The sequence below is a fragment of the Chanodichthys erythropterus genome, chromosome 17, assembly GCF_024489055.1.
Source record: "Chanodichthys erythropterus isolate Z2021 chromosome 17, ASM2448905v1, whole genome shotgun sequence".
Lineage (NCBI taxonomy): Eukaryota > Metazoa > Chordata > Actinopteri > Cypriniformes > Xenocyprididae > Chanodichthys > Chanodichthys erythropterus.
In genome coordinates, this window is record NC_090237.1 from 1,372,501 (window position 1) to 1,388,226 (window position 15,726).

The 15,726-nt window shown below is 37.7% G+C and overlaps 1 protein-coding gene across 4 annotated transcripts in view; it reads right to left on the bottom strand.

Annotated features, from left to right (window-relative positions):
• LOC137005414 (protein Smaug homolog 2) overlaps positions 1-12,804 on the bottom strand; it is a 13,587-nt gene extending 783 nt beyond the window's left edge. Inside the window, exons 1-12 of one of the 4 annotated variants that reach the window (XM_067366300.1) lie at positions 12,681-12,804; positions 7,622-8,079; positions 6,137-6,610; positions 5,640-5,882; positions 4,340-4,449; positions 4,101-4,187; positions 3,745-4,015; positions 2,841-2,926; positions 2,619-2,731; positions 2,328-2,535; positions 2,112-2,238; positions 817-900 (exon numbers count right to left, since the gene is read on the bottom strand). In XM_067366300.1, coding sequence (XP_067222401.1) covers positions 817-900; positions 2,112-2,238; positions 2,328-2,535; positions 2,619-2,731; positions 2,841-2,926; positions 3,745-4,015; positions 4,101-4,187; positions 4,340-4,449; positions 5,640-5,882; positions 6,137-6,610; positions 7,622-7,817 — 1,999 coding nt within the window. In that variant the 5' untranslated portion in view covers positions 7,818-8,079; positions 12,681-12,804. Of the gene's footprint in view, positions 1-816; positions 901-2,111; positions 2,239-2,327; positions 2,536-2,618; positions 2,732-2,840; positions 2,927-3,744; positions 4,016-4,100; positions 4,188-4,339; positions 4,450-5,639; positions 5,883-6,136; positions 6,611-7,621; positions 8,080-8,226; positions 8,523-12,464; positions 12,573-12,643 lie in introns of those variants that run through there. The other 3 variants (XM_067366298.1, XM_067366299.1, XM_067366301.1) reach the window with 3 other exon arrangements.
• Between the last annotated feature and the right edge of the window lie 2,922 nt (positions 12,805-15,726).

Genomic DNA, 15,726 nt, shown 5'->3' on the forward strand with positions numbered 1-15,726 from the left:
ATTTTTTACCAAATTTTGTTTTCTGGATTCAATTTTAATGGTTTAATTACATTCTAATAAAAAAGCATATCTAATTAATTGAATTCTTAAAAACAACAATTAAAATTAATTAAAAAATTGTATTTTTATGAAAAGTTTTGTTTTTCCAGAAATTCTGTTGCGTATTTAAATTTTTCAAATGAACGCAAACCATTTAATTGATCTTTTAATCATAGAATTAAACTTTTTTTTTTGTCAAACAATGTGCTGCACAACTAAAAATTAAAACAAGGAAGAAAAACAAATTATTCCTTAAAAATATAGTTAATAATTATTAAATGAATTTATCTAAATTCTACTGTACAAGAATGATATGTTTCTGTCAAGTTAAATCAAACTTTTATTTTGACGGGTTGCCAAGAGCTTTGAGTTTCTCTGTGTTTATGATGATAGTTTTCTAAAACGAAGAGGTTAAATGTTCAGAGCAGATCTGGAGATGAATTTCGTGCATTCATTTCCTCATACAGCGAGGCAAAAAAGGATGAAAACGTCACAAGCATCGCATGTGCTTCAGTGTCTGTGAGGTAAATTTAAATAGTCTTTTTGCGTTTTAAAATTCACGGACACTTGTCTATACCACAATTTGATTGAAGTGTGCTGACCTGCTTTTTATTCATTCATCAAAAATTGGACAAATTCCGTGACATTCCGCGTTATATACTAAATTCCATTTTTGTGACTGGATTCCGTGATTCCGTCCATGTTTTCTGCATCACGGAAATCATAGGGCCCTACATTGGGTATTGTGTGATGGTGCTGAGCTGTGATTGGCCGTACCTCCTAAGGCATGCTCTGTCATGCTGAGGCACAGAGACTCCAGCGTGGGGTTAATCTCCAGATCTGTCCCCGGAACTTGGCATTCTGGGAACAATAAACAAGAGTGTGGAATTCAGTGGAGATCAACACATGAAGCTATAACAGGGAACATAGAGAACATGTGTACTCTTTAATGATGTGAAGAGTATATATGCTGCATCTTAAGAAATCTGCAATTGCATGTATCCATTTTTAAGGCAATCCCAGAATGCACTGTGAGGAGCTTGACAGGAAACATTGAAGGGAATTCAATACAGACAGTCTAATTTTAAGAGCCCATTTTCATCCATTATTTCTCAAGTCACTACACTAGGGTAGACGTACACTTGAGCCGCACGATTAATCGTTAAAAGATGGCGATCTCGATTCAAACACTCACATGATCTAATTCCTAAATGATAGTGATTCTGCTCTATGTCTATTAAACCTTTGACAAATACGATTGCAGCAAACATTCAGATCTGTGTTCTGATCCAGAGAGCAGTTGTCATGAGTAGGTATGAAACAATAATTCAGATGATCACAGAAGTACTGTCATAAAAGTTTATAGTTCAGATATAAACAGTGATGTCTACAGTAGCGATCAAAATAGATTAAATCAACTTTTGAAAATAACTTGACACTTCAAATAAAGTTTGTATCGATTACCTTATTACATCAGTAGATGTTGATAATTGACTATTAAAATATGTATTTGTTATTGAGTCAATAATTCAAAAACGATGATTCATCCAGTAATGAAACAAGTGAAGTCTTTCTGAATGAGTCATTGAATCATTCATTCAAGATATTCATTCAAAAACACTGATTCATCTTGACACAAGTGAAGTCTTTGAGTCATTGAATCATTCATTCAAACAGATTTTTTTTTTAAATAATTCTTTGAATTAAACATTTTTAAATAGACTGCAGAAATGAACATTTTGTCAGAACCTCTAGTAAATGACGTGTTATTTTGTCTATTCAGAATCGTGATTCATTCAGAATCGTGCAGCTCTAACGTACAGTGCGCGTAACAAATTTTGTCATCAGAATAGTATGTGCGCAGCCCAATTTTCCAATTGCATGCAATTGTTATCCTCAGCTCACATGTGCCTTACTTTGTTTGCATTAATTAGTTGTTCGTGCAAAAAAAAAAAAAGCACTGGTAATTTTCTGCCAAATGAATAATTCAGGCAATTATTATCTGTTATTCAGGCTTTAGAAGGCAGGGTCCCAAGTAGACGGCATATGGAGATCAGGTGTTGTGCGAGTACCTTGTTGTTGGAACAGAAGCATGGTCTGTGGAGATGTGTGAACAGGAAGAGAATGAGTTCTCTGCACAGAACTTCTGCTCTGGCTCGGCATGCTGTTACTGCCTCCAGGATTCCCGAACCACAGGTTCTGAAACACACCGGCACATCACAGCCTTCATCTGTCATGTTTGATATACAAGGATTTCTTCTTCAGTCGGTGTGGTGTGTGACTCTGACCTGTCGACCCTGTGCGCTGACTGCTGCGGGGTTGGCGAGCGAGTGTCGGGGCGACGCTCCGGTCAGACCGCCGGCAGTCATCAGCCCCATGCGGCCGGGTGGCGGAGCTCCTCGCGGGGGCATCTGGAAGGGCCTCTGTCCCCGTCTGCCCAAACCTGCGCTCACAGATCCAGCTGTGGGCAGAGAGTTGGATCCGTACGCCGGCCACCTGCGCAAAAACACACAGGAATTCATTTGTGAGGACGAATGCATCGTGGCAGAGAGACGCGAGCAGACCGTAAGCACACGCACCCTCTCCGGTACACGCCGCTGTCCATCATGGTTTTCCGTGGGAAGAGGCGGAGCAACTTCAGCACCTGCTGTTTCCACGATAACAGCCGCTTCTTCTGCGTCTCTGTGAACGCCTGACAAACCACAAAACACTTCTTATATTGTACTGATTCGAAATTATGTGTATTGTGTAAGTGCTATATTAATAAACGAACTGAATTGAACTGTATAAACGCGCCTCACCTCGTGCGTAAGACATTTCTCAATGAGCTGCAGGTAACAGCTGATGTTCTCCTCGTCCGGTCTGGACACCAACAGCTGCGTACAAACTGAACACAGAGAAAAGCTCAACATATAGCTCAACACCAGCGAAATCTTACCATGCTCAATATTATATAGATAATTCAGATAATATACTGATAATGTGCTGAACACCCTCTTTTATGTATATAATATGATGCACAAGAGGGCCAAATTATCCAGATGAAAATCAAGAATCAAATATTTTTGTTTTATTTTAAATAAACTATTTTAAAACTTATTTTTTTATTTTTTTTTAGTAATGTGCTTTGTCATTTAAAAAAAATTGCTATTTAAGTTAAATGTATTTTCATTTCAGTTATAGCTTTTATTTATTTCTTTATATATGTTAATTTTATTGACAACAAACAAGGCAACATGTCAACAAATATTTATATTTTTAATTCATATTTTATTTTATTTATTTATAGTCAGCTTTTATTTATTGCTAAATATGCAGAACACCCTTTTTTTTGTTAATTTTAGTTTAAATTTACTAATTTCGATATGTGCTTTATATAATTTTATTACTTTCTTTAAAAAAAATTGCTATTTCAGTTTAATTGATTTTTATTTCAGTTTGAGTTTATTTCTAGTTAATAATTTTAGTGCTTCAACTTAAACTTATTTCAGTTCATTGCTAAGGCAACATTTCAACTAATATATTATTTTATTTAAAGTAAATATTAGTAAATATTGGATCTTTGAATTTATTGTAATTTTTAGTAATTTCGTTAAAACAAATTAACTAAAAGGCATGGGAATTTTATAAGCAATTAAAATGCAATTTTTGGAGTGCAGTAAAGCTGAACAAGCTAATATCACATGTGTGTGTGTGTCTGTCTACCTTTCCCCATCACACGCGTGAACTGTCCCGCGATATCTCCGTCAGAGATGGGTGCCGATGAGGACTCTCCATCACACGCTGGAGGATTGTGGGTCTGGAAGCTCTCAGTGTCCTTCTCTTCGCCGGGATTGGCTGCTTTATCGACAGGTGTAACTCCAGGCTCCACCTCCTTCTGGGCAGCAGTGGGCGGGGTATAAACTTTGATTGGCGTGATGATGATCTGCTGAAGCTCTTGCAAAGCATTCCGAACGTTCCCGCCTTCCAGAATATCCTGAAATCAACAACACATTCTATGATACGCAGACAATATAAGAACGTGAAGGAACGCCAATCCAGATCCTTGCTGAACTACTCACCTTTTCAAGAGATTTCAGGAGGCTCTGTCGTTCTCGAAGTTTCTGTATGCTCAGAGCGATCTTATGTCGAGCTCCCTTTGTCACGTTCTGAAAGACACAAGCATGATGCAACAGTAAACGCTGAGTCTGATGAAGTCATCGGAACGATCACTTCACAAACAGCATCACTCTTGTACCAATGTGAACATGCGGTGGGCAGGGCTTCGAGCTGATCAGGTGTTGATGTGGGCGGGGCTCACCTGCGACTCCAGGTGTTGCTCTGTGAGAATCATCATCTCTTCATACGTCATCTGAGAAAATAGCGATGCGTATTTATGAAGACGAAGACTCTTCAGCCAGGCTGGGACGTCTGGAGGAGGGGCAACACACACACACACACACACACACACACACACACACACACAACGAGGTAATTAATAAAAAGTCTTACATGACTAGTGTATGTGTTCGCATCACACAGTTCTTCCTAAAGTTACTTACACTTTAGAGTGATAAACATGCACAAATGTAAATGTGTCAATATATTAGATCAGTGCATTCGGTCTTAAAGTGACAGTAGCCTAATAAACATGCTGATGTCTCACTAATATTAATCAAACAAAAACAGACCAAAAAAGAAAAGAAAATCACTCCCTACTTTTGTATGTCAGTGTATATTTGATACATACAGTGAAGATTATGTAGTGATTTATTTTTACGCTTGATTATTCAATTTTTCATTAGTGTTTCTTACCGAGTACTGTACCTGAAAAACCTAATTTGTATCTCTGTTCTATTGTATTTTTCCTATTGTTTGCAATTTGTTAATTTTTTAATAAAAAAATAAATAAATAAAAATACAAAAACAAACTAAATTAAATAAACAAAATATAGTAAAATAAAATTAAATTAAACAAAAAATAAAAACAAAAATAATAAATAAAAAATATAAAATAAAATTGTTTGCAATTTGTTTATTTTTAATAAATAAAATAAAACAAAATACAAATACAAACAAAAAATAAATTTATTAAGTAAAATAAATTAAACAATTAAATTAAATTAAATAAATACAAAAATAATTAAAATAAATGAAATAATATCAAATAAAATTGTAGGCAATTTGTTTATTTTTAATAAATAAAAACAAAATAAAAATACAAACAAAAAATACATTTATTAAATAAAAGTAAAATAAATTAAACAATTAAATTAAAGTAAAATAAAATTAAATAAATTAAACAAATTAAATAAACACAAATAAATAATTATATTAAATTAAATAAATTGTTTGCAATTTGTTTCTTTTTTAATAAATTAAATAATACAAATCAAAATAAATTAAATAAAAAAATTAAAGTAAAATAAAATTAAATAAATTAAACAAATTAAATAAATACAATTAAATAATTAAAATAAATGAAATCATATAAAATAAAAAAAATAAATTAAATTAACATAAAATGAAAAAATGAAATCAATAAAATTTAAATTAAATTAAATTAAAATTTCTCATATCATGAAATAAGATTTGTGGACTCGTGAGTTCAGTGTGGTCACCTTTCATTCCACTCCCGTCCTCCTGAAACGTGTTGCGCGTGTTGCTCTGTTCCTCCGTCTGTTCGCTGCCTGACGATGCAACGCTGCTCTGGGGCGACAAGGGGGCGTGTTCTGCTCCGGCCACGCCCTGACATCCAACACCCTCCTCCTGGTTCAGCCAATCAGAGCTGCAGGCTGGCTGATTGGCAGGTGTGAGTGACATCGAGGGCTTCAGTGGGCTGGGCTGCACCTGACCGGGCAGTCCTGTTGAGCAGTTATTCAAAATGAGTGACAAATTTCATCTTATTGACATCTAAACGGGTTATACATTATAATCCGTTAAAACTATGACTGATAAATACGCATTACATCATATTAAGTTCTAATATTAAGTATTAATATTCGTTTATATAATAATAATTGAGAGAAGAAGAAATCAATTACTCGTCAACACACTTAATGATCGGAACTATGACCATCTCAGCAGCAGACGGACATCTAAGTCACATGCTCTTTACCCGAGTTGCCGCCGCTGTTGACAGGCGAGGTCACGCCACCCGTGCCGGGGAAAGGCATGTGCCCGTTCTGTCCGGCCGGCGAGCTGCATGTGGACGGCAGCTTCTCTTGCCAGGAGTACGACGGCTCCAGCGACTCGGCCGAACAGGGCCACTCGTCTGACCCCTGTCGGGCGTGATGGTACGGTCCGGGCGGAGGCGGCCGGGACGACAGGTGCTCCTCCAGGTGATTGAGCCACATGGCCAGAGAGTTGCGGTCGTCGAGGGTGGTGGCGGGGTGAATGAGGGCATAGGAAAGCAGCTGCCGGCTCTCCTCCACGAACAGGCTGCTCTCGATTGTGTGGCTCAAGACCTTCTGCAGGAGGTTCATGTATTCACACTTGGCTTCGCTGTTCCGTGGCTGCAGCAGGGGGAGATGGGATAGCAGGAGAGACACGGCTTTCTCCTTCGGCTCTTGCTGCCATTGACTGACGATGGCTAGAGAAAGAGAGAGAGATCTTAGTTTTATTGTGCTGGTCTGACGCTTTTATGTTCAAAACTTAAATGTGAACCCTTTTAAAGGGACAGTTCACCCAAAAAAGCCTGACAGACTGTCTGCTTTCACTGTATCTAGTTGGGCCCTATGATTTCCGTGATGCAGAAAACATGGACGTGGAATCCAGTCATAAAAACGGAGTTTAATAAATAACTCGGAATGTCACGGAATTTGTCCAATTTTTGATGAATGAATAAAAAGCAGGTCTGTACACTTAAATCAAATTGCGATATAGTGTCCGTGAATATTAAACCGCAAAAAGACTATTTAAATATGAATCCTGCGTGCCTCTGAAATGAATGACACAGAATAAAATAATAAATTATTAAAACTATATTTTTAAGGAATAATCTCAGTTTTTCTTCCATGTTTTAATTTTTACAGTTGTGCAGCACTTTGTTTGACAAAAAATAACTTTAATTCTATGATTAAAAGATAAATTAAATGGTTTGCCTTCATTTGAAAAATTTAAATGCGCAACAGAATTTCTGAAAAAAAATAAAAAACATTTCATAAAAATACAGTTTTTATTAATTTTAATTTTGTTGTTTTTAAGAATTCAATTAATTAGACATGCTTTTTGTTTATTAGAATGTAATTAAACCATTAAAATGGAATCCAGAAACGTTAAAACAGAAAACAAAATTTGGCAAAAAATAAAACACAATTTAAGGGGAAAGAATAAAACGTATATCATAGGGCTCAACATTTTTTGTTAAACTTTTAATAAATTGTTGGTAAATTAGATAAGTTTCATTTTTCCAATTAATTTAAAAATGCTTTTTGTTTATTAGAATGTGATTTAACCATTAAATTGGAGTCCAAAAAAATAAAACGGAAAAAACAGAATCCAGAAAAATTAAAACTGAAAGAGTAGAACTTTGGGAAAATAAAACGGATTTCCATAATCTAGCATGTGGAACAATAATAAAGTGCTGATTATGATGTTTTACCTGCATTATTGGCTTCTGCCTCAAGTATGTGTATCTCTGTGCAGTCGGCCAGCCAGTGGTCCAGACAGATGTGCAGAAACCGGGCCTGTGTCCGAGAAACACGCTTCAACAATGACAACAGCGCCACCGTCTGTTCACACTCGTTCCAGCTTTTAAACCAGTCTGTCAAAATCCCCACTTGGTCCCGGAACATCATGGCGAGTTTCTTCAGAATCCAGGGGCGGGGCTTAGGGGAGGGGTCTGTATAAAATGGGGCGGGGTAACAGGCAGTGCTCCAGTCCACTCAAAGATGCATTGGAAACCCCTCACATGGTTCTGGAGCCCAGCGGACGCCACCGAGGCAGAGGGCCGACGTTTGGGTTCAGGGTTCAAAAGGTCACAGGCGGATGCACAGGCGGTTTCCGTGAGGAAACGTAGACGCCTCTAGCGCATCTTCATTCGTACACGGATGCCGGCAGCTGCAGACGGAAAACACTCATGTTAAATAAAGCACAGTGATCACAAACAAACACCAAACCAAACCTGAGGCGGTTCCTGTCTGAGGCTCATGCATCTCTGCTTCTGTCTGAGATTAGAACAGAGCTGCCACATAATCAGATTCCCACCTTACTGCAGACCACAGCAACTCTCAGCGGCGGATTACATCCATCACCACAGCTGATCTGGACCCACACGCTACTCAACTACTCACATCCGCCTCAGTGTGCTTCAGCTGACCGGAGCACAGGGTAAAACCAGTCGAACGAGGGTTATTTATAATTTTTTTTTTTTTTAAAATCAGCCAAACGAAAATCAGCCAGACTAGAGTAAAATTAGCCAGACGAGGATAAAATCAGCCAGACGAGGATAAAATCAGCCAGACGAGGGTAAAATCAGCCAGACGAGGGTAAAATCAGCCAGACGAGGATAAAATCAGCCAGACTAGAGTAAAATCAGCCAGACGAGGATAAAATCAGCCAGACGAGGGTAAAATCAGCCAGACGAGGGTAAAATCAGCCAGACGAGGATAAAATCAGCCAGACGAGGATAAAATCAGCCAGACGAGGGTAAAATCAGCCAGACGAGGATAAAATCAGCCAGACGAGGGTAAAATCAGCCAGACGAGGATAAAATCAGCCAGACGAGGATAAAATAAGATAGACGAGGGTAAAATCAGCCAGACAAAAAATTAGCCAGACAAAAATCAGCCAGACGAGGATAAAATCAGCCAGACTAGGTTAAAATCAGCCAGACAAAAAAACTAGGCAGACAAAAATCAGCCAGACGAGGGTAAAATCAGCCAGACGAGGGTAAAATCAGCCAGACGAGGGTAAAATCAGCCAGACGAGAGTAAAATCAGCCAGACGAGGGTAAAATCAGCCAGACGAGGGTAAAATCAGCCAGACGAGGGTAAAATCAGCCAGACGAGGGTAAAATCAGCCAGACGAGGGTAAAATCAGCCAGACAAAAAATTAGCCAGACAAAAATCAGCCAGACGAGGATAAAATCAGCCAGACGAGGATAAAATCAGCCAGACGAGAGTAAAATCAGCCAGACGAGAGTAAAATCAGCAGACTAGGGTAAAATCAGCCAGACGAGGGTAAAATCAGCCAGACGAGGGTAAAATCAGCCAGACAAAAAATTAGCCAGACAAAAATCAGCCAGACGAGGATAAAATCAGCCAGACGAGGGTAAAATCAGCTAGACGAGGATAAAATCAGCCAGACGAGGGTAAAATCAGCCAGACGAGGGTAAAATCAGCCAGACGAGGGTAAAATCAGCCAGACGAGGGTAAAATCAGCCAGACTAGGGTAAAATCAGCCAGACAAAAAATTAGCCAGACAAAAATCAGCCAGACGAGGATAAAATCAGCCAGACTAGGGTAAAATCAGCCAGACAATAAAATCAGGCAGACAAAAATCAGCCAGACGAGGGTAAAAATCAGACAGACTAGGATAAAATCAGCCAGACTAGGGTAAAATCAGCCAGACAAAAAAAACAGGCAGACAAAAATCAGCCAGACGAGGGTAAAAATCAGACAGACTAGGATAAAATCAGCCAGACGAGGGTAAAAATCAGACAGACTAGGATAAAATCAGCCAGACGAGGGTAAAATTAGCCAGACAAAAATCAGCCAGACTAGGGTCAAATCAGCCAGACGAGGGTCAAATCAGCCAGACGAGGGTAAAATTAGCCAGACAAAAATCAGCCAGACGAGGGTCAAATCAGCCAGACGAGGGTCAAATCAGCCAGACGAGGGTAAAATCAGCCAGACGAGGGTAAAATCAGCCAGACGAGGGTAAAATCAGCCAGACGAGGGTAAAATCAGCCAGACTAGGATAAAATCAGCCAGACTAGGATAAAATCAGCCAGACGAGGGTAAAATCAGCCAGACGAGGGTAAAATCAGCCAGACTAGGGTAAAATCAGATAGACGAGGGTAAAATCAGCCAGACTAGGGTAAAATCAGATAGACAAGGGTAAAATCAGATAGACAAGGGTAAAATCAGCCAGACGAGGGTAAAATCAGCCAGACTAGGGTAAAATCAGCCAGACAAAAAATTAGCCAGACAAAAATCAGCCAGACGAGGATAAAATCAGCCAGACGAGGGTAAAATCAGCCAGACTAGGGTACAATCAGCCAGACAAAAAAATAGGCAGACAAAAATCAGCCAGACGAGGGTAAAAATCAGCCAGACAAAAAATTAGCCAGACAAAAATCAGCCAGACTAGGGTAAAATCAGCCAGACGAGATTAAAATCAGCCAGACGAGGGTAAAATCAGCCAGACAAAAAATTAGCCAGACAAAAATCAGCCAGACTAGGGTAAAATCAGCCAGACTAGGGTAAAATCAGATAGACGAGGGTAAAATCAGCCAGACGAGGGTAAAATCGCCAGACTAGGATAAAATCAGCCAGACTAGGGTAAAATCAGCCAGACTAGGGTAAAATCAGCCAGACTAGGGTAAAATCAGCCAGACTAGGGTAAAATCAGCCAGACGAGGTTAAAATCAGCCAGACGAGCGTAAAATCGCCAGACTAGGATAAAATCAGCCAGACGAGGGTAAAATCAGCCAGACAAAAAATTAGCCAGACAAAAATCAGCCAGACTAGGGTCAAATCAGCCAGACTAGGGTCAAATCAGCTAGACGAGGGTAAAATCAGCCAGACTAGGATAAAATCAGCCAGACGAGGGTAAAATCAGCTAGACGAGGGTAAAACCAGCCAGACGAGGGTAAAATCAGCCAGACGAGGGTAAAATCAGCCAGACTAGGATAAAATCAGCCAGACTAGAGTAAAATCAGCCAGACTAGGGTAAAATCAGCCAGACTAGGGTCAAATCAGCCAGACTAGGGTCAAATCAGTAAAGAGAGGGTAAAATCAGCCAGAAATAAGTAAAATCAGTGTAAATTGTAGTAAAATTAGCCAGACAAGGGTAAAATCAGTCAGACAAGGGTACAATCACACAGACAAGGTGTAAAATAGGGCTGGGTATTAACACAATTTTAACAATTTGATTTTGATTCACAAGTTTGCGATTCGATTCAGTTCTGATATTGATTTAGTTCGATTCGGTACAGTACAAGCCATCTTTTGACCCTTTCTCAACTAATGATGTAAACTATACAGGGAACCGTCAGTCACCACATTACAGGTTAAAATTAACTGATTGGAAGACATTTAAATTGCATATGCAGATTTATCATAACTTTTAATTGATATAATTACTTTATGCTTTTACTCCGACTCGTTGCTGAAATATAAAAACATTTAAACGGTGGCTGTCAAAAAGACTTCAAACATACATTAAATACTGAACAGGTAAAGTAAAACTGCAACAAATATGTAATATGGTGCATAATATATATATAATATATATATATATAGAATCATACATCATCTCTCTAGAGTTATTTTTCTGGCCAACTATCGAGTTTATGATCATCGAATGGCTTTTCTGAAGTAAATGTGACGTTAAGCAGTTTTATTGAGGTCTTTGCCCCCGGACAAAACTAAAAGATTACATGAGACATGATTAATTTCAGTAAGTTGTACTGCATATTTCAACATCCCTTATGTTTATTTAGTGCTAAAACCACACAGATGAGGTGTGAAACAAGTGTGCACATGCAGACAAATGAGAGTAAAAAGCATTAAACGAGGTGTAAAATCAGGGTAAATGAAAAAGAAATCAATAAATACAGAAAGAAGTGAGGTAATTTCATGCACATGAGGTGTAAAAACATGGTAATATTAAAATAAATTAGTAAATAGAGGGACACATTCAGACAGGTGATTATAAAATTACATACATGAGAAGTAAACAGTCAAAATGAGGTAAACTCCCTCAGATGGGCGTATATACAGTAAAATAACACAGATGATGTGTAAATTCACACAAACGAGGTAAAATCACTCAGATAAACGTGCTTTCTGTCGGATGAGGGGTAAACGCAGTCAGATAGGGAAAAAATCCTTCAGATGATGGTAAATTCATATAGACAGCAGGTAAAATCAGTTAAATATGAAATCTGAATGTGAATTATATCGATGTGAGGCGGCGATGTATCGATAGCCGCTGTTAGCTTTAAACACACACACACACACATACATCGCAATTAAACACATACAGAAAAAAACAAACCCGCATATAAATATTAGAATGATTAAACAAGCCACATCGGAGCAGATCTAATGTTTTTAAATCCTTAATCATAGGCGAAATGAAATAAACACTGAGAACTGAAGCGCGGCTAACAGGCCTGATGCTAAATGCTAATGCTAACGCCAATCTGACTGAACACACACACACACACACACACACAAGCACACACACGAACATACCGTATAACAATAACAACACACCTGATTCTTCATTACACTCAATAACATACAATTCATGAGGGGAAGCATCGCCAACACACACTACAACTCAAACCCAGAGCTACACACACACACACACACACACACACACACACACACACACACACACATTAATCACATTGCACTAACACACACACATGCACACACATGCACACACTTACTGAGAAACACGCGTGAGAAGTGCGTGGAAACACACACCGGTGATGGGAAACACACAGATGGGCCTGAAGATCTCTGGAGCTGCTGTACCGACAGACGGACCGAACCAGCGCGCGCTCACACTCTCTCACTGGAGCTCCAGCGCGCGCGCTCGCTCGCTCGCTCGCTCTCTCTCTCTCTCTCTCTCTCTCTCTCTCTCTACCAGTCTCTCTCACTCTCTTTCACTCAATACAGATCACTGGAACTGCTCTACCAATTCAATACATTTCAATCCCATCTGCCACCCCAGAATTAATCCAGTATAAAATATAAATACCGCTTTTCAGCATGACATAGAAAGTAAAGTATGTGTAGTCCGCTTCATTAACAAATGACTCTTATGAACCGGTTCTTGGTGAGTCAAAAACACACAGCGCAACAGTGTATTTTCTAGGGCTGGGTATTGACACAATTTTCACAATTCGATTCGATTACTATTCACATGCTTTCTATTCGATTACGATTCACATGCATTCGATTGGATTACGATTACGATTCACGTGCTTTCTATTCGATTACGATTCACATGCATTCGATTGGATTACGATTACGATTCACATGCTTTCGATTCGATTACGATTCACGTGCATTCGATGATTACGATTCACATGCATTCGATTAGATTACGATTCACATGCATTCGATTCGATTACGATTACGATTCACATGCTTTCTATTCGATTACGATTCACATGCATTCGATTGGATTACGATTACGATTCACATGCTTTCGATTCGATTACGATTCACGTGCATTCGATGATTACGATTCACATGCATTCGATTCGATTACGATTCACGTGCTTTCAATTCGATTACGATTCACATGCATTCGATTACGATTGCGATTCACATGCATTCGATTCGATTACGATTGCGATTCACATGCTTTCGATTGGATTACGATTCACATGCTTTCGATTTGATTACGATTCACATGCTTTCGATTCAATTATGATTCAAATGATTTTGATTCAATTACGACTCACATGCTTTCGATTCGATTACAATTGCGATTCACATGCTTTCGATTCGATTACGATTCACATGTTTTCGATTTGATTAAGATTCACATGCTTTTGATTCAATTATGATTCAAATGATTTTGATTCAATTACTATTCACATGGTTTCGATTCAATTCCATTCTATTACAAATACGATTCACATGCTTTCGATTCGATTGCAATTCACATGCATTCGATTCGATTACAATTATGATTCACGTGCTTTTGATTAGATTACTATTCACATGCTTTTGATTCAATTCGATTACGATTACGATTCACATGCTTTCGATTAGATTACTATTCACATGCTTTCGATTCGATTACGATTCACATGCTTTCAATTCAATTACTATTCACATGCTTTCAATTCAGTTCGATTACGATTACGATTCACATGCTTTCGATTCGATTCGATTCGATTACGATTCACATGCTTCCGATTCCATTATGTTTATGATTCACATGCTTTCGATTCGATTACAATTCACATGCTTTCGATTCGATTACGATTCACGTGCTTTCAATTCGATTACTATTCACATGCTTTCGATTCCATTGCGATTCACATGCTTTCGATTCGATTACGATTCACATGCTTTCAATTCGATTACGATTTCGATTGATGTTTTTATTGTAAATAAAGTTTATCATATTTCTACTCACATTCGTTTTTTTTTTTTTTTAAATATATATATATATATATATATTTAAATCGTGGCAGTCATAACTGATTTATTCAAACATGCATTAAATATTGAAGAACATTATAATGAATATGTAATGGTGCATAGCAATATTTATCAGAATGTTGCTTTCTAGAGTTCACTTTTCTAGCTGACTAATGAGTTTATGGTCACTGAATATGTTTTTCTGAGGTAAATGTGACGTCACGTGACATTGAAGCTGTTTTATTGAAGTTGAAGCACTGATTGAGCGATTACACGAGACATGATACGGATTTCAGTAAGTTGTACTGTATATTGTAACATACCTTCAGATGTTCATGTTTATTTCGCTGTAACTGGTATTAAAGCGGAGGAGAGGATGATCACATGCTTCTCTTTTACTGAGGCGCTAAAGCGATCTGTCACACAACATTAAACAGCACCAAAACGGTGTTTATTTTTTGAATCTAATAATAAGATGGACATCATTTGAAAACTCAGACTTTGCTTCATATCAAAAGTAACAAAGCACAAAGATTATTGCGATTTATTGGATGGGAGGAGCTACATATTCTGCTCATTCATCAACTGAAAACAGACTAGATTAATCGATTCTTTAAGAATTTAGAATTTAAGAATCAATATCGGTTCGTAAAAATGAGAAACGATTAAAATCAAGAAATCAATATTTTTTTACCCAGACCTAGTATTTACGTACAAATGGACTTAGAGAAATGTTTTATAACATTGTTAGAAAAGACTAGTGTAGAAGATAAAATTGGTGTTATATGACCGTGTTTTCTAGTAATGCATTACAGTAATCATGTCTAGAGATCATGAAACATCAGCATATGTGATTTTCGAAAGACAAGTTGCTGTCATATAACAGGTCTTTAACTGTAGAGAGGATGAAGTAACATCCTTCTAAATGCAAATTGTATTTTAAGAGATAATAAGTACTATTCTATGAGTAATACCAATCTTATCGGAATTTCATAGAAGATAATTACTAGTCATCCAATATTTTATATCTTTAACACACTCTGTCAGCTTGAATAATTTTTCATCTGGTCATGATATACTATATAAATAACAGTGGAAACTAACTCTTTTTTTATATTACCAAGTGGCAGCAGCAAGTATATTAAAAATAAAAGAGGTCCTAACACAGAGCTTTGCAGCACTCCATAAATTACTGACGTTAACTTGTATAATTCCAGGTTTAAATAAACAAAATGGTAACCATCTAATATGTATGATCTAAACCACATTAATGCCTGTCCCTGAATACCTGTGTAATTTAGTAGTCGATCTAAGAGTATTTTATGATCTATAGTGTCGAACGCATCCACTAAAATCAAGTAAAACTAGT